The 19,749-nt window shown below is 36.3% G+C and overlaps 1 protein-coding gene across 1 annotated transcript; it reads right to left on the bottom strand.

The window, feature by feature from the left end:
* Positions 1-269: 269 nt before the first annotated feature.
* Positions 270-16,438, bottom strand: rab21 (RAB21, member RAS oncogene family). Its single transcript, XM_084406954.1, has 7 exons — positions 16,035-16,438; positions 10,512-10,571; positions 9,738-9,845; positions 7,977-8,040; positions 7,413-7,467; positions 4,719-4,807; positions 270-1,650 (listed from the first exon to the last, which is right to left on the bottom strand). Exons 1-7 carry the CDS (start codon positions 16,164-16,166, stop codon positions 1,508-1,510), a joined length of 651 nt encoding a protein of 216 aa, XP_084263080.1. The 5' UTR covers positions 16,167-16,438; the 3' UTR covers positions 270-1,507.
* Positions 16,439-19,749: the final 3,311 nt, after the last annotated feature.

Raw genomic sequence — 19,749 nt, 5'->3', positions numbered from 1 at the left:
TAAATTGTTTATGCATGTCTTGAATGGTTGGTTGGGTACTAATTCTGTGCAGGTTCAGAATGGCCCTTTAGTGATAAATATATGGGTGATGCACATCGCAGACCCTCGTGAAAGATTTGTTATTCATCTTCCACTCAGTCATGCTCTCTGGCGGTCAGAAGCCAAGGAAACAATGTATTGGTGACGCATATAACCGTGGTTCTCTGACTGGCTGAAGACCGCCAGTCTCCAGTCACTCAGGTCAATGAAAAGACTTCTAAGAAAGTTGATTGTTGATTTGTAGGCAGGCATTTATTGAGACACATCATTAAGGTCACAAGGAAAAAGCTTCTATTTAGGGTTCTTAACAAGCAGAAGGACAGGAAGGCATTCCACTCATTTATGCCCTCTAGTGGTCTTCCACCAGTCATAGAAACACAGTTACAACGCTTAACCAACATTTCATCACGCAACTGTAAAACTAAACAAATAATTTGCAGACCTCCTCAAAATTAAGTAAACAAGTTTTTACTAATAATATATGCTAGGAGACAATAGGTGGGTCAATCTAGACACTTTTATTTAAAGGCACAGAAGGCTCACAGCTGCACCTCAGTGTTTACAGGTGATGTGATTGTGGAAACTATTAGTACTTCCAAAAACTGTCCAAATGTTCAGATCTAAAAAAGAAAAAAAAGAACATAGTAAAAGCAACAATTAAAAACAAATTAAAAAAAAAAGTTACCACAGCCGTTATTCATTTTACATTCATACAATATTGAATATCTGTACACTTTTCTGACTGCATTTGATAGCTTGAAAAAGTAAAGTACACAGTATTGGATAGTTTTCTCTATAAAGAATTTAGCAAGCAAACACATTTTTTTTCCCATTTTCAAATTTAGTAAATAGGCAAGTTGAAGAGAAAAGACAAAATCTACAAGGAGTTTATATGTTCTAGATGGACTTTAATGTTGCATTTTTAAGAAAGATACAGAAGATATGAAAGACAGGAGGATGAGACCGTATAAGAATGACAAGTACAAAGGTCTTTGGACATGTAGATGTTTGATGAAATTGTAAATAAGTTATTAAATAATAAAGAATATCTTTTCTTTTTTTTCTTAGACGTAAAATCTAACAAGGATTTTAAAGATTCTACATGCACAACACCTTGCCAAAAGAAAAAAAAAAGAAGAGCCAACATCAGATTGTTAGGGAAATGTATCAGTGCATGTGTTTCATAAGATTGGGCGTTGTTATAGTTTTCTACCTATTTGTAATAACTTGCCTAAGTGAATCATCAGAACAGGTCAGTCTCGCATCTTTTCACCCCTTAAGTCTGCCAGAAAAAGGGTGGAGTTATAAATCAACCGTTTCAATAAGGAATAAACTGTTAAAGCAATGACTTGACAGAGCTGTAGAGCGGTCGCAGATAAGTGTAGCTGTGGGAAGTGGCAGTTCTTACACAGAGGAGGGCGAGAGAGGCCGTTATCAGTCCCAGGTATGGTAAAGTGTGTAAGTGTGTTTAGGCGGATGTACAACAGCCTCCGGCGGGTATGGCAGTCTGCGGCTCGTCATCAACGATCTGTACGCCTCTCCGGGCTGTGCTTGTGTGACTCGCGCCGTTCCCCCTTGACCTCTCCTCCGCCTGAGCCGTCTCCATCATCCCTACAGATGCCGGCGAAAACGTCACAAATTAAAGACAGATAAGTAATAATCTATAAAACAGACAAATAAATATATTGCAAGAGGATGACTCAATGTCTTCATGTTTTGAAGAGTGACTTAAAAAGTTTGAAGACGTTGTAGAGTGTCGAAGTTTGCCTGAAAAGTAACATGGAAGCACAGAGGACGTTGTGAATGATTGTTTATAGTAAAAAAAAGTTGGTATTTTTCTTACACACACCAATCGTTTTGCTTCAGAAGACATTGATTCATCCACTGAGGTTGTATGGAAGGCCGCCATAATATGCATCTATAAATTTATACTAAGTCTTGTCATATACATCTGGGAAAGCATAAAGTTGAGTTAATTTTTGGGCAGATTATCCCTTTTTCTGATAAAACTGCAATTGCAATATATATAAAAAAAGGTAGTAAACAAATTATTATTATTATTTTATTTTATTGGCCAAATTGTACAGTCCTACAAACCTTTTTTTTTTTGGCCAAAAAAAATATGTGTATGAATGACTAGGGTAAAAATTGTTGGCAACAGTCGGTTTAGAAGCGTTTCTCATTAAGGTTTGGGAAGATTTTTGGCGCATGTTGAATTCCAAAATCCACGTTATAACCAACTCAAACTCAAGAGTTTGAAGTTTGTGTGGAGCAGCATTTAATTTGAACAAAGTCGTTCTGAGACAGTAGTCGCGTTAAAGATTACAGATTTGTGCTAAACTTTTGGGTTATTTTATGAATGTCGATAAAAAACTATTGCGAAATGACGGCGACTAAAACGTCATTTTTTCCTCTCGCAATAAGTCATTCCAAAAATCATGGCAACGGATGTTGGTAGGTTTACGTATATCGCAGCTAACGCACTAGCCATTATTTGTAATAGATGATGATGTAGGTGTGTGTTATCTAAGCATTCATGGCAAGGAAAGCCCCTTATACTTGAGAGCGCCACGTATGAGGCGTTTCTCTCTCCTGTCTGCTTCAAGGTCTTGATAAATTGTGGCATTTCCTTGTCCTTTAGAATCCAGTATTCAGTAAAATGATCGACTTTTTCCACATTTACAGGCCATCTGGCGTAAGTAAAACTCTTTCCATTATCAGTTTTGCAAAATATTCCTTTTTCGAACTGCCTGGAAAACCACCTCATGCGAGCGTAAAAACTTTTTTTGCGTTATATGGGAGTTTTTGCGAAATTGACGGGTTTCCATTGGGCGTATTTTCAATTCGTAATTTGCGCAATTTGAAGGGTAATGAAAATGCAGCTAATGAAAACGCTGGATCATGAGCTGCTGGAGTGTAAAAGAGCACAGTGCCAAGCTTCACAATAATATCTATAGTCTAATCGAGAACCGAAGAGAACTAAGTAATGTGTCGTCAAATGAAGAGTTGAGCGCCAGGGTTCACGATGCATCAAATTTACACAGGACGCGCACTGACAGAAGATGATTTCTTTAATTTGACAGACGATCACCTGGTTGCATAACATGCATCTAAAGTGTGTAAAACATTAACACCGTGAACCAAAAAACATGGTCCACTTTCAGAATTATTTTTAACCAATATCACACAAGTTTTCATACACGTTAAAATTTAAAACGTAAACTTAATTTTAAGTAAACTTTCCAAAAAATTCAAGGAATTATTACATTTTCATTTCATTATATTTTAAAGGGTTAACTAAATTGTTAGTTTTATACATTTAATTACCTTAGTGTTTTTGACACTACAATGTTAAAATAAGCCACTATAAACTTAAATAAAGAAATAATAATAATACTGTGATATACAGCGAAATCGCCAAAATCTTAATAAATACCGTGATACATATTTTTGGTCATTCTGCCAAGCTCTATGCTTGGTGAACATTACAAAGTCTTAACTGACTGCACTTAATTTGTGTTTCATTTTTAGTTAAAGAGGTCCTATTATGCTTTTTTACATTTTCCACTTTAGTGTTTAATGTTGGTGTTTTAGCATGAAAAAGGTTGATGGACTCCAAAGGGAGTTACTCTCTTTATTAGAAAGAACTGTTTCCTGAAACACCTCGATTGTAGTCTTCCAGGAACGAACACGTCTCAATATTCCTCATTTAAAGGACAAGTTCGGTATTTTACACTTAAAGCCCTGTTTTCAGGTCGTTTCAGAAGCATCTTTTGCAGCGATTTTTGTGTGAGCATATCAGTGAACACCCCTGACCACTCGGTGAGTTTCACGTCTTTGTAAACGAAAGTTTAATGCGTTTTAGGAAGGATTGTTCCAGTGCACCTATGCAACCATTGTGGAGGTGGGGGGGTGCTACCACAGAAACTGAAAATTCTCGGGCCAGTAGCATATGTCCAAATTTCAATCTTAACCCTTCTATTTCATCAGAAACGATCTGAAAACAGGGCTTTAAGTGTAAAATACCAAACTTGTCCTTTAAATAATTCCCGCCCAAGGCATAAGCAAAAAAATAAGGGACAAGGTCTGTCAGAGTTCTGTTAATAGTGTGTTGAAACTCGCGGTTATGGAATGGGCGTGACATTTCCAAAACACACTTGAAGTGTTTGACCAATCACCACACACTGGTCCAGCAGACCAATCAGAGCACATTGTGCTTTTCAGAAGGAGGGGCTTAATAGAGATCAGAACTAAACAGAGCGTTACTGACAGACTGGGAAGAGAGGTGCTGCAACAACGTCAAATATTTGAAAAATAATGTTTTTTTGTTTTTCATTAAAGCATGAAAACCTATCCTAGTAGACCCAAAAAACTAAATCAAGAGTTCGAAAAAGGTCATCTTAAATAAATAGATTTTAAGTTTGAAAACAAACTTCCTTTCAAATTTCTGCAAGTATCTTCCTAACAATATGATTCAGCACATAATTGCATCAATTGTAAAAACACAAAAACATTGAGTGATCAAACATTTAGGTGAGATGATAATTCTGCTTCACCTCAAATTAAACTCAAACACCTCCATCCCCACCCCCCTCCTCCCTCCTTCTGAAATAAAATTCAGGCCCTGTTATGGGAAACAGACAGACTGACAGAATACACAGCATCTAAAAGTAACATACGTTTACACAGGTCCAGAAACAGCTCCTCAATGCCTTTGTTTAATTTGGCTGATGTGTGATAGTGTTTTGCACCCACTGACTCTGCATATCTGGAAAAGGACAAAAAAAAATTAACAAAATAATAATTTCTCAGAAAGCACGTAAAGGCGTTGGAAGTAGGCCTGCATGGTTAATCGTATTTTAATCATGATAATTATAATGTAAAAAGAAAAAAATCGTTGTGATATTGGCACAACGATAAATAAACAATAAACAAATTTAGTTTATTTGTCCTAAAACCTGTTTTTTTTTTTTTTTTTTTTTTACATTTATGTTATCTTGCACTAGTAATACACCTCCACTATCTTGCTTAGGGGTTTCCAGATGCCAAAAGCTTAAATCCCCTAAATGGAGCTTTTATCTTAAAAGGATACATTTTCCGCTGAGTGTTTTACTTAAAGCTACACTGTGTAGGATTTTCTGAAATGTGAAATTGTTTATGACTACCAACTGAATATTACTTTCTAGCCCCTCCCATTCCGAGGCCGTTTTAACTCCTACGGTGGTCGTATTATTTCAAATCTGCCGGCAGTCATGAGTAATCTCCCCCTCGCATTCGTCACGGTGTCACTGAGTGTCAAAACGCGAAAGGCGAAGCTTAAATTTCCAGGTATGTCCCTCTTTGGCTAATGTATTTTCAAGATGGAGGCGCAACATGGCTGCCGCCATTCGAGCGACTCGCTCGTATGTATTCTAAATGGCAGATTCTACGCTTACGAGAATACTTGATTAGTTGGTATAAGTAATTACACATTAATGAGTACATATTTTGAAAGAACAAAGTGTTTTTTGCAAAGAATCAACTTAAAAAAAAAATTATACAATGTAGCTTTAATCTTGTCAATTGGGCAACCAATGCGCACGCAGAAGCTCTCTCTGGGATGCAAAAAAGTGCTGATGATCTGACAACACTGACAAATATGCATGTTGGAGTTTACTGATGTCCATTGTGAAATTCTGCTCGAATTAAAGTGTCATACATCCTCGAAGAACTGTAATAAATCCAAACATGATTCTTGATCATACTGTTTGTGATTGTGGTTGTTGAATAAACAATTATACAACTCGTCTACAATAAAATGTGTAAATGTAACATTATTGGAATTAATTAGGGGTAGGAGAAAAAAATAAAATAATCAATGCATCGCAATTCTCTCTTCAACGATTCTGGAATCGATTCTGGGAAATACAGAATTGATTCTGAGCTTAGATTTAAACCGCAGATGTGCGATGGCGTAGACGGGCGTAGATACACCCGTATTCTGCTTGCTTCCAGTTCCTCTCACACACACCACTCGAACCTTCCGTAAAGCAATCTTTCATAAAGTGAACGCAGCTTATTAGATCTCCCGCTGTCTATGATGTCATCAGTAAATCAAACAACAGTAAAGCTGAGAAAGAGAAAAATCACTCACTGCTCTTGAATGGAAAACATTTAGATACTCTTAAATACTGAAAGCACTCTTTGTTTATTGCTTGTAATGTTTTTTTTTTCTCTTTATTACTAGCTTTTGTGTTTTTTTTTAAATATGTAATTATTTTAAAAAGTACTAATAATTACATATGTAATTAAATAAAAAAAAATATTTAAAAATTTATTAATAAGATTAATTAATAAGAAAAAAAAAGTAGATCAAGAATTGTTTTGGATTCGGATCATGACTGTCAGAACCTTTATTACATTGAAAGTTAATGTTATGTATGTATGTATGTATGTATGTATGTATGTATGTATGTATGTAAACTTCTCTGAAATTTCTCAAATGAGATGAACTGATTAGATATTGCGATTATAATATAAATAAATAATAAATAATCGCGTATAACCATTATCATGCAGCCCTAGCTGTAAGCATTTCATTTCGTGATATTATGAATAAAATGTCCCTAATACTGACAGATATCAGTGAAATTTGCTTCTCAAATAAATGTATCTTGTTTTAAGGATGTTTAGATCTTTTTACAGGACAAAAACACTGATTGAGAATGAAGGTTCAGGATAAGAGCAGTTTAAGAAAAGATATTCCCACATTTCTAAGGTAAACTTTGTTCCGCTGAATAAAACCTATTTTGAAAAGTAACACAGAAGAGCACAATTTACTGCTCCATTCCCTTCACATTCAGTACATCTTGTGTAGACTCATCTTCTCATGTGACCGTCTTAATCATGTGACCAGTCTTTTAGTGCATGTGAACGTCATACATCCTCACTCAAATAGTGTATTATACAATGTTAATCTAAGAGATATTACTATAGATTATGACTATATAAAACTGTATGTGTGCTTTTGAAACATATACAAAACCAAAATATATTAATATGTCTTTAGGCAAAAAGACTTTATATAATACTTTATATGATGACAGTGTTTCAGGCCACTTTGAAGCATACAGCCATTTACAAGCCAAATCCGATAACTTATTAACCAACACTGCTGATGGCTGAAATTTAGAGCCGAATTGAAGTTTAGATTGAAATAAAAATAAAGCTATAGAACATTTTTTAAAGTTGATAGACAGACTGACTTCTGTCCTTCGCATCCAAGGTTTCCTTCACATAATCTAATATCCACAAGGCATACTAAAAACATCCTGATTCAATCAAAAACATTACCTGCAGTAAAAACACATTACAGACATGAGAGATGTACATACCCCTCTGCTTCCTCCACTGAAACATGTCGCTCTTTGTCCAGGTCAATTTTATTGCCTAAAAAAAGAAAGATACAATTCAAGTAAAAATCAATACGTTACAGTATACGTTCACAGCAAATAACATAAATATTACATCAAAATTGTATAATGCATATAAAGTCGTGATTATGGAAAGTTTCAGACATAAGCATCCATTGCATCTTTATTAAATATTCAGTCTAATAAGACAATGTTTTTCTACTATCAATAATAACACATTTACCATCATCGTTCCCACTCTTTAAGACCAAAGAATTCCCATGACTTCTCCAGTTTAAGGATTTCGAGTAAATCATTTTTGAGTTTGTGCTCACAGAGAGCGATAAAAATAGCTGATATGTTTTAGAGCTGAGCACAACTGGAAAAATTGGATATTCCCATGATCTTAAGATTTTATCCATTTCTAGTTGCCCAGGCAATCACCATTTTAAAATTCTCTCATATCTTCCATGACTAGGGAAACCCTGTAACATCTTTAAACCCATTTGCCAGATTTCCCACCAAAATCACTCCAATGTTACTCACCTACTATACATAAACAGATCTCATTCCCCAACATTTTCCTCAATTCTTTTACCCAATTCTTCACCTATCAAGAAAACAAGAGTTAGGTTACAGCAAGAACAAATCGTTAAAAAACCCATTTACCATATTAATCTACAAACTAGAACCCAATAATAGAATATCACCTAGAATGTAGAATGACATAGAACGTCTTGAAGAACAGTAAAAAACTTGAGAATTGATTTAACACATTAATCGTTGGCTTTCATAGTCATTATTATATTCTAGGGGAGTGACGATAGTGTTACGAGATTTTACAATATTAAAACGTGATGATATTTCTAATCGAGGTGAAAGCGGTCTCGCTATTTCAGCATGAAGGAGTTGAGTTTGTGGCAAAACATTTTACAGTGCTTGCATTATGTCATATCCATAAGGTAGACCTGGAGTTACATTCGTTAACATTATTATTGCCTCGTTATTGTATATGTATTTTAAATTCTTAGGTCTATTTTTATTACCACAAAAAATATTATCCGATTACTCAATCAAAATAATCGACCGTTTATTCGAATGACAAAATAATCGTGAGAGCCCTAGATTAGTGAAAACATTTCAAAATGCGCCTGCACTGTTTTATATTTTGACATTGAAGATTTCTTAAAATAGTGTTCAAATATCGTCTCGCCTCATTCTTGTGTATAGTCTTCTCCTCATTAGATTCTGATCATTTAAAGAGTTAGTTCACCCAAAAATGAAAATTCTGTCAGTAATTACTCACCCTCATGTTGTTCCAACCATGTAAGTCTTTCGTTCATCTTCGGAACACAAATTAAGATATTTTTGATGAAATCTGACAGTTGTCTCACTCCTCCATAGGCTTTCAGAGGGACCGAAACTCGTCGGCCCAGAATAGTTATTAAAAACATCGTTAAAATAGTCCAAGTGACTACAGTGGCTATACATTAAGTTTATCATGCGACAACAATACTTTTTGTGCGCAAAAACAACAAAAATAACGACTTTATCCAACTATTAGTGTTCTTCAATGTGGGCCTCTGACGAGAGTTCACGGGAGCGCCAGGACGCATGTGCGAGAACTGAGATTACGGCGTTCTTCTTCTACTACTAACTTACTTGTTACTGGCCGCTCACTCCTTGGGAGTATTACCGCCATCTACTGTACAAGAAGACGTCCCGACATCATCGAGACCTAAATCACAATAAGTGTCGAATTCAATAGCTTACATACAGCGCGCGTCTTTCTCTGCTTATAAACAGACCGTTTTGCGCTTCCGGCAATGTTGGGACGTCATCTTGTACAGTAGATGGCGGTAATACTCCCAAGGAGTGAGCAGCCAGTAACAAGTAGTAGTAGAAGAAGAACGCCGTAATCTCAGTTCTCGCGCATGCGTCCTGGCGCTCCCGTGAACTCTCGTCAGAGGCCCACATTGAAGAACACTAATAGTTGGATAAAGTCATTATTTTTGTTGTTTTTCCGCACAAAAAGTATTGTCGTCGCATGATAAACTTGATGTATAGCCACTGTAGTCACTTGGACTATTTTAACGATGTTTTTAATAACTATTCTGGGCCGATGAGTTTCGGTCCCTCTGAAAGCCTATGGAGGAGTGAGACAACTGTCAGATTTCATCAAAAATATCTTAATTTGTGATCCGAAGATGAACGAAAGACTTACATGGTTGGAACAACATGAGGGTGAGTAATTACTGACAGAATTTTCATTTTTGGGTGAACTAACCCTTTAATGTAAGCATTCACCTTCTGAAACGAGTCCTCATCCGTGACGTCGTACACCAATATGGCGCCGTTGGAATCTCTGTAGTAGATTGGTCCAAGGGCATGAAAACGCTCCTGACCAGCCGTATCCTGAGACAAAAGTAAACACATTCAAGAACAGAAACCGACTGGTTGTCCACTTAGAAGAACCAATTAGCTACTGTGAAGAGTTTCATGACAGAATTATGCATTTTAACTACTTTTTGCAATGCTCATGCAGGCATCTTGTGTTCGATACGCAACTGACTGGCAAATTCTTGTCAGAAACTTGGAAGTTAAGCGCAAACCTGACTCTGACGAGATGAGAGTTATTGTGTTTGGCTCATGAAGTCAAGAAACAATTCAAAGTCAAACTCCATTTACATTTTGAACACATTTCTGGTGTTATTGCGAAGAAAGTCATCTTTCATCAGAACGCAAAATATATATTTCGACAAACATGCTACGCTTCTGAAACATCTTTCCGTTACAGCTGACATCCCCTCGAATCACTGGGCTCCATTCTGGTAACGCCCTCTTTTATCAGCACAAAATCAAAATAATATCTAGAAAAAAAACCTACATTTTCCTCATTGGATAAATAATGGTCTGTGAACGCTACTTTAAGACTGCATCTCACCAACTATTGAGGACGAGCTGTTCATTCTCACAGATGGATCACTACCTTCATTCCAAAACAAGACTTTGCTTAATCTTTTTATTCAAGATCAACTGCTACACAAATGCTACAACCAGTGAGGAATGTGCGTGACTCACCCATATAGCCAGATTGACTCTCTTTCCTGTGATGTTGAGCTTCTTTGTAAGGAACGATGCCTGCAAACAAAGGCACAAATGCATAAATTTGTATTAATTCAGAAGATTGAAGTCTATTTACATTTCAGCATGCCAGCAGCCATATCACCCTGTAGGCCAGGACTGGTTTCCCACTGAAGCTAAGCAGGACTGAGCCTGGTCAGGGAGACCTCCTGGGAAAAAAAAGTGTTAGTGAGGTCGGTCACCCTGTGGTCTGTGCGGGTCCTAATGCCCCAGGATAGTGAAGGTGACACTATACTGTCAAAAAGCACCGTCCATCGGATGAGATGTTAAACCGAGGTCCTGACTCTCTGTGGTCGTTAAAAATCCCATGGCACTTCTCTTAAAGAGTAGGGGTGTAACTCCGGTGTCCTGGTAAAATTCCATCCATTGGCCTTTATCAATCATGGCCTCCTAATAATAATCCCCATGCTTTGAATGGATCTATCACTCTCTCTCTATATATAGCTGGTGTGTGGTGAGCGCACTGGTGTTGTTGTACTGTGGCTGCCGTTGCATCATCCAAGTAGATGCACACTGGTGGTGGTCTGAGGGGAGACCCACTGACATGATTGTAAAGCGCTTTGGTTGTACAGTAGTACAAAGGAAAGCCCTGTATAAATGCCTCATTTAATTTGATTTCATTTCAAACTTATGAATTTCACTTGACGTGCCACTAACTTGTACAGTAATTGCTTGGAAGACTTTTAAACATAGTAGTTCAGACACCTAATGTTCAAGAATGCCTGATTAAGGGTGTGTTCACACTTGGCAGGTGCGATTGCTCTGTTAGCGCCGGTTCATTTGAACATGTGTGAACGCTGCCATCCGAACCCTGGTGCGCACCAAACAAGCGGACAGAGGGCTCTAAGGGTGTTCACACTTAGTTCGGTTTGCTTGGTTAGTTTGGTCCGGAACAAAAAAAAAACATTTAGTCATGGTCTGCTAAGCGTTTAATTTGGCATTTTTATCACCGAACCTAAAGGCATAGGGACATGTTCACAACCCGATTAGTCGGCTTTGATGACGTATTGCCTATTTTGAGACGAAACCAGCTGAGAACTCGTGAAGAGCTTATAAAACGTAAAGGAATCACAGCAGCAGGAATCCCTCACACACACACACACACACAAACGATCTGCTGCGAGGAGACACGGTTCTGATGCCTGTACCAACTGTGGTGAGTAACAACAAATATGAAATTAAACTTTTAAGTTAATGAAATATTACGTAATTTTTACGTCTAAGGGGTTCGGTTGAAGAAAGAAAGAAAGCTTGGTCAAAGAGGAATGATTATAATCCATGCAATCATTATAATAGATTATTGACAACATGCAACCGGTTTCACAGCGTTACATAAAGGCCACAGCAGCCTTTCCTGTATGCTTTATAGTTTGTTACACAGTAACATGGATGAATTATTACAAATCCATCCTCATTCTAAACTCAGCCACAGTGATAAAAGTCTTTGATGGGCTTTCATTATATTTAATGTTGAGTTTTAAAGGATTATGTTAACCAAGCAGTTTAAAATAAAACATAAAAATACCCTTTTTTCCACAGAAAAAAAGAAAAGAAAAGAAAGTCATACAGGTTTGGAACAACATGAGAGTGGTTAAATGATGAGCATGTGTTTGAGTGAACTAACCCTGTAAATATACATAGATTTATAGTTTCATAAGGCATAAAGATATACACACCCTTTGATAACTGATAAAAGACGTGTTAATTGTTATTAGGACAAAGGGTGACAGTATTGAAAAATCTAATATATAATCAATACATCATTTACATCCTTCCCTTTATGTTATTTCATAACTTTGGTGATTTATTTATTTATTTATATCCTAAAATGTGGGAAATATCAATCTTGTATAATAATAAAAGTATAATAATTATTTAGACTCTTGACTGGTGTATGGACTGGTTTTGGCTACTTAATGTATAAAAAAAAAAATTTTAACTACAAAAGTTTGGGGTCAGTAAGATTTATTATTTGTTTGTATTGGCAAAATATACAGTAGTCAACATTTGAAGCGGATCAAAACCTTTCAAAGTTATACATGAATTTTGAACAATACCCGTTCTTGTCTTAGGACAACTGTGATTAACTTTTTTGATCCACTTCAAATGTTGACAATTGTATATATACTTATAAATATGAAGACATCAGATGCAAAAGCCTCAAGTCCATCTACAGTTTTTGTTTAATATTAACATTTTTCAGGCTCCTATGTATAGGTTTCTACCCAAGTACCGCCATTTCTGAATGGGCTGAGGCTGGGATTTAGTGAAGTTAAAGTATTTGATGAAAGTATAGCCTACTATGTGCGGAGAGCATTCACAATATATTATTATCTAATATTTGACAGAGGTTGCTTTTAGAGGCTTTTGCATCAGAGGTCTTTATATATATATATATATATATATATATATATATATATATATATATATATATATATATATATATATATATATATATATATATATATATATATACACACACACACACACACACACATATATATACATACACACACACACATATATATATATATATATATATATATATATATATATATATATATACTTACTTTTATTCAGCAAGGACACATTCAATTGGTCAAAAGTGCCAGTATTTTTTAAATAAATCACATAAAATTATATTTCAAATAAATCGTGTTTTTTAGGACTTTCTATTCATCAAAAAATCCTGAAAAAAAGTATCATCAGGGTTTCCACAAAAATATTAACAGTTTTCAACATTGATAATAATAAGTTGAGTATCAAATCATCATACAGAATGATTTCTGAAGGATCATGTGACACTGAAGACTGGAGTAATGATGCTGAAATTTAAGCTTTGATCATAGGAATAAATTACAGTTTAAAATATTTACAAATAAAAAGCAGTTCTTTTAAACTGCAATAATATTTCACAAATGTTTTTGAAAATACACAACATCTGTTCTAATCTTTCTCTGTCACTACTAATTTTTTCCATCATAACCAAATATGTGTACACAAAAATCACAAATGAAGTGATGTTTTGGTTCTTATGAAAAAAAAAAAAAGAAGAAGAACAGGAAGAGCAGAAGTTTCCTCTAATTGAATATATACAGGTAAGTTAGGCTAGTTGATGAAAAACTTGGACATATATTAGTGACCACATAAAGATTTAAGGTTAAATGCAGTGGCGGCTGGTGAAAAATATCTTAGGTGGGGCTGTGTCATATTCAAACCATGGGAATAGGCTATTAGGCCTACTTTCTGCCCTTGGTATGTGTATTGTGCTTTGATGTTTATTTTGTTCTATTCCTTAACCCAGTCCCAGTGGTTCTCAAACTTTTTAGAGTTGTACCCCAAGAGGCTTAATATCCTTCTGCGTACCCCCACTCTTCAGTCACACCTTTTTCAGTAAGGGACAATATTTGCCCATTAAATCGATTTTTTCAACTGCATTTTTGCCTTTACAAATACCTTTATAACATAAATAATGCTAAAAAATAAATAATAAAAAAAGTTAAATAGATAAATATGCAATGATGGTAAAAACGAAATGATGCTTTTAAATATTAAATTAAAAACGCCAGTAGGTGGTGAGTCATTGAATCGTTCAGAAATGAAGCAAGTGGCTTTATTTGTGAATTAATCATTGAATCATTGACTCTAAAGATTCGTTCAAAGCCGCAGATTCGTTCACAAATACTGCTGTGGCTTTCGTTACTTGGAGCTATTATTTTATTGTAAAAATACTGACAACTGTGTTGAAAATGAACATCACTTAATATTAATATTTCGTTTGTTGAACTGTTGTATAAAATCAATGTATTTGCAATCGTGTGGATCTTCATATAATGTGATTAAACACAGGAACTCGCACATGTCTTTGTATCGAAGAGAGTTTGATTCTTTATATCGATCTCCATGCACAGCCTGTGTCTATATTTGTTCTTCATGCTAGTAAGTGCTAAATCCCTACTTTTACAAACATTGTCGAGAACGGCAGTATAGCGCGATTTGCTGAGGCAGCAATCTGCTCAAGACCTGTCATATAGCCTATACACGCTGCTTAAACGCAGACAGTTTTGACCGCAAAAGATGAGGTAACGTTAATTTGATCGGATTTCATGTATTTACAGCATTTAACCTGAGAGTTTAAATCGCTGTTTAAATCGTATTTTAAGATGAGGTAGTATTAAAGGAACGGCAAAATTCAGCATTTCCGCACCCCCTTCTGTCACCTCACGGTTTGAGAACCACCACAAACCCAGTTTGAGAACCACTGCCTTTACATATCTTTTTAAACCGAAAAATAATAATAATAGTATTACAAATAATTATTAGTATTAACCACCCAAACACAATTTAACACAAACTGCATGATACCCGTGCTCTGTCAAAACGTCAGTAATTATTTAATGCCATATTACAAGACGGAGGCATTCTTACACAAAAACAAACAAACTGCACAAACTTTCCATTTGCATCTGAAATTTTTCTCAGACAGGTCCCTCACTCCGGTAACTGTCCATGCTGGATCTGTCGCTGTTGTTTTAAAAAGTAATCACGGAAAGCAAAACAAGGCATTAGCATGACCGCATCCAGCTAGCCAGGCAGATAGACGCTGTCTGATAGAGATGTGCGTGCCTCGGCTAGGGCACGCGCAGCTTGGGGCGCTAAACAGAAGCGCCCATAGCTGACTAGATTTGAGCTCGCTGATTGGCTACAGTTTATGTCAAACATGTATATCTTAAATCAGCAATTGGCTAAGCTGCTTCACAGACCCGCCTTCCTGGGGCGCTTTCTCCCAGCGCCCTAGAGCTGATGAGACGTGGGGGATGTGTAGAAAAAGCAGATATTTTGAATTTCTATCATATTTTTCACAAATACTGGATGTATTTAATATCTCAAACACACAAATACTGACAATTTGTATGTATGATTTATGTATGTATTTACTTATTTAATGAGTGTGGCTCATAAACTGTGGTCTGACTCATGGGGGGGCGGCGCCCTAGCGCCCTCTATTGGCCAGCCGCCCCTGGTTAAATGTCCAAAGACTTTTTTTAAAGAGCAATCATTCCAAGTGGTAGCATGAAAACCAGTAACGTTAAACATAATTATACAAGAACTAGTAAGACGGTGTTTGGATTACAAATGAAAGCTTATCGCGTGGCACTACAGGCCACTGCTTGACATCTCATGTTAAATATATAGCCTATAACGTTAGTTATTATACACAGTATATGATTATATACACCATTTTTATTCGAATTGCATGCTATAATCTATCACAATCTAGGCCCATAATCTAACGTTACTACTATAGGGAAAACAAAAAAAGACGAGCAAAACAACTTAACAAGCTAACAAATCGTTTATTACAACAAGTAAACACACAATATATTCGATATATTACAGCTGGCTCACACATATAACGTTAATAACGTCGAGTGACGTTCGTTCAGCAGACTCGCTCACCTGAAGGGTGGTGATGTGTTTGTCGTTGAATTTGTTCTCGCAGTATCGCAGCACCAGCGATGTTTTGCCGACACAACCCTCCCCCAGAAGCACCACCTTGAACGAGTACGTCTTCCCTCCAGCCGCCGCCATGCCCAAACTCTCTCTCTCTCTCTCCCGGACGCAAAAACAATGCCTGATTCGAGCCCCACTAGCCGATCACAGCAGCCATAAAGATCCACAGATGACAGTAACGCACACAAAGAGCCACCGATCTGAGCTTCGCATGAAGTCTTCGCACTGATTCCACTGTTAAACACTGATTCACTCTTGTTGAAGAACTGCCATCAGTCTAATGGCGCTCTGTGTCTGTGACGTGACTGAGAGGTGGTCAGGTGATCCACGGGGCCGCGGCTCGGTTTCCTATGAGACTCGCACGATTTTATTCCTGCAGGGGGCGCGCGGTGACGCCTCGGCTTCAGACGCTTCATTCGTTTTGTTTAGTTTCTTACTGGTGCAGACATTAGTTTGTTAAAATGTGTAATCATTTTAAATAGGTTGTTTGAAAAATGTTAATATCATAAATGCACACGCTTCAACTATCCCCATAAAATGTTTTTGTCTAAAGGCAAACGGTAATCCAAACCGCCTGTGATTCGTCAATCTTGGTTCAGCGCAGAGAAAAGTAACACGAATCACGCGAAAGCCACCTGAATAATAACGACGATGAACTTAAAGGGATAGTTCACCCAAAAATGGAAATTCTGTCATTAATTGAACCTCATGTCGTAAAACAGCATTTTCTGAAGAGATTGCTTTATAGGCTATGATGAACAGATTTAATTTAGGCTTTTATGTTTGTTTGACACGTGAGAACCAATTAGGTTCATTCTCGTGTTGTTTGAGCTTCTTCAAGAACCAATGAGGTTTGTCAAGCGTCAAGCATGTTCGATTGAGCTTCTGTTTATGTTTGTTGATCATTGTTTATATGTGAATAAAAGCCTAAATTAAATCTGTTCCTCATCTAAAGTATCTTCAGAAAATGTGTACAAAACCACTCAATTCATGTGGATTAATTTTCCGATCTCTTTATGAACTTTTTGAAGCATCAAAGTGGTAGTTGCATACTGTCAATGGAGGGACAGAAAGCTCTCAGATTTCCTCAAAAAGATCTTCATTTGTGTTCTGAAGATGAACGAAAGTCTTACGGGGTTGGAAAGACATGATGATGAGTAAATGATGACAGAGTTTTAATTTTTTGGTGAACTAACCCTTTAAATAAAATAAAAATAAAGCCTGGTTTCACAGACAGGGGTTAGGTTAAACCAGGATTAGACCTTAGTTTAATGATGGCATTTAACTAGCTTTTATAAATGTGCCTTAGAAAGAAAAGAAAAGAAAAAAAAACATTACTGGTGTGCATCTTGTGACAAAACAATGGCACTGACATATTTTAAGATCTGTGTCAGTGCAAGTTGCTTTCAGTTAAAACGTCTCAAACATGTATTTTAGTATGGGACTATAGGCTTAAACCTTGAACTGGGGGAAAGAGAAGAGATATAAATTATGATAGTTATAAACATCTGACAAATCAGAGACAACATCTGGGCCATTAATCCCCTCCTAAGTTTTCTTTCCATTCTACCAACTGATTATTTTTGTATAGTCAGAACTGACAGTAGTTGCTAGAAAGTCTTATGACTTTTAGAAGCAGCAGATACCATATAATTCACCAGTGACATATTACCTGTAAAAAAAATATGTAAAATAATAAAAAAGGAGAAATACTTGGCCAATAAATGGCTTGTATTCTTATAAATTGATCTACTGTCAAAAGTAAACTATCATGTTGGCTATTGGTTGTGTTTTATTGTGTAGTATGAAATGTATCAAAATATTAATCAAAATGAAAGATCTTTATGGGAATGTGTCAATGAGGAAACTATTTAAACAGATTAGTTTAGGCTAACCTTCTAAAATACAACTTTTTACATACGTTTTTTTTTTTTTTTTTTTGGTCATTAGCCTACTTTAAAAAAAAAATCTAATTCAAATGAATTTAAACATGATTAAATAATTTGTCAAATATCTTTACAGATAAGCTGCTTCGTATGGTCTTTGTATTAGGTCTGATTGTTATGGTCTCAGAAAATACAGATCCAAGATGGATATTCAAAACTCCAGGAGTGCAGTTACCCTCCAACTAATCACATAAAATACATCAGATCTATTTTGGGCGATGCATTTTGGCAGGGATGCGTTTTGCTGCATGGTGAATGTCAGACATCAGATTGCCATGGCAACAGCAGAGAGCTACAGTACATGTTTGCCACAAGACGACACAGCAGACTGACTTTGGCAGATCTGAATTGTTTAAGAAGAAAATCATCCAACATGATCTCCTCTTAAGAGCTCATGAGTAAGAAATGGAGGATTTGTGGGGTGTTTATGAGGTTTATGAGGATGAGCATCATCGTTGTAGAAGGAACATACTAGAAAATACATGTTCTTTAAGGAGTCACTAAGCAAAAACATTGCATTGCAGTCAAAGTCCTGGTTTTTATGAATGCTAGCCTGAGTTCTGAATGAAGAAGGCCATCATGTGACTTTGTCTGACAGCCCTTTCTTGATCAAGCCTGGTCTATAAAAGAAGCTTTCGCACAAAGAACCAAGTGATGCTGACTGAGAATCAAAGACTACATTTCATGCAAGACTGCTTTAATATTTACCTCGCTTTTAAGTTGTTCTCTCTCTCTCTCTCTCTCTCTCTCTCTCTCTCTCTCTCTCTCTCCTGTGCCTTGGGATTAAACTTCTGATAGATTTAAGTCTTTTTGACTTGACTGAGCAAACAACATTCGAGTTGGCTTGACAAAACCTTGTCCAAAAGTTGCCTGGTCTTCTTAAAGAAAGTTTCTTGATTATTACGCAGAGATGAGAGTATAGTTCCTATATCAGCCTAGAAAATCGCAACTTTACATTTTCTGTCGGTCTTAGTACACGATGTAACTACAGAAGAGTCAAGTTTTAAATAGGAAAAATATCGAAACTCTTTGGTCATTTTTTTGAGAGAGATGCTAATGGTCCTGTCCGATTCAATGATCTATGCTAAGCTATGCTAAAAGTGGTACCGCCAGACCCGGAAATCGGGTGAATGGATTCGAAAACGGTAAAACTCAACTGCTTAACTCTGGGGGAGTTGTAAAATGAGCCTATTTCCAAAAAAGTGGAGTATCCCTTTAATGGCTGCAATGATCAAATCTATTATTATCATGATATAAGATAGCACATGTACGTCTGCAAGATGTCTGTTAAAGATCACTTCATCTGGAAAGCATCTGCTGTTTACTAACATCTGATAGACGTCTTTAAGATGTCCTAAACAACATAGCATTAAACATAATAAACAGAAGTAAATCGTGAAGAAGACAGCTGCAAACATTATTATGAATGGTTAATTCATCAAAAAAAAAAAAACAAAACAAAAAAAAAAAAAAACGAAGTACTCTATCTTTCCGCAAGCTATAGAAATGTATGCTATGCTCATTTTACTACAGTTGTATTTGACTAAAATAAACAACAGGTTTAAAAGAGAACTGTTTAAATTAATTTTTGATTTGGTATGGACCAGACGTAACATAGCCTGAATCGGTTCTATAAAATGAATTGATCAACCGAATCGACTCGCTAAATGAATCCTCTCAGCGCTAAAGAGACACATCAGGGTGTGTGATCACAG

The sequence above is a fragment of the Rutilus rutilus genome, assembly GCF_951802725.1.
Source record: "Rutilus rutilus genome assembly, chromosome: 4".
In the NCBI taxonomy this organism is placed as follows: Eukaryota; Metazoa; Chordata; class Actinopteri; order Cypriniformes; family Leuciscidae; genus Rutilus; species Rutilus rutilus.
This window is presented reverse-complemented; position numbering and strand designations above follow the sequence as displayed.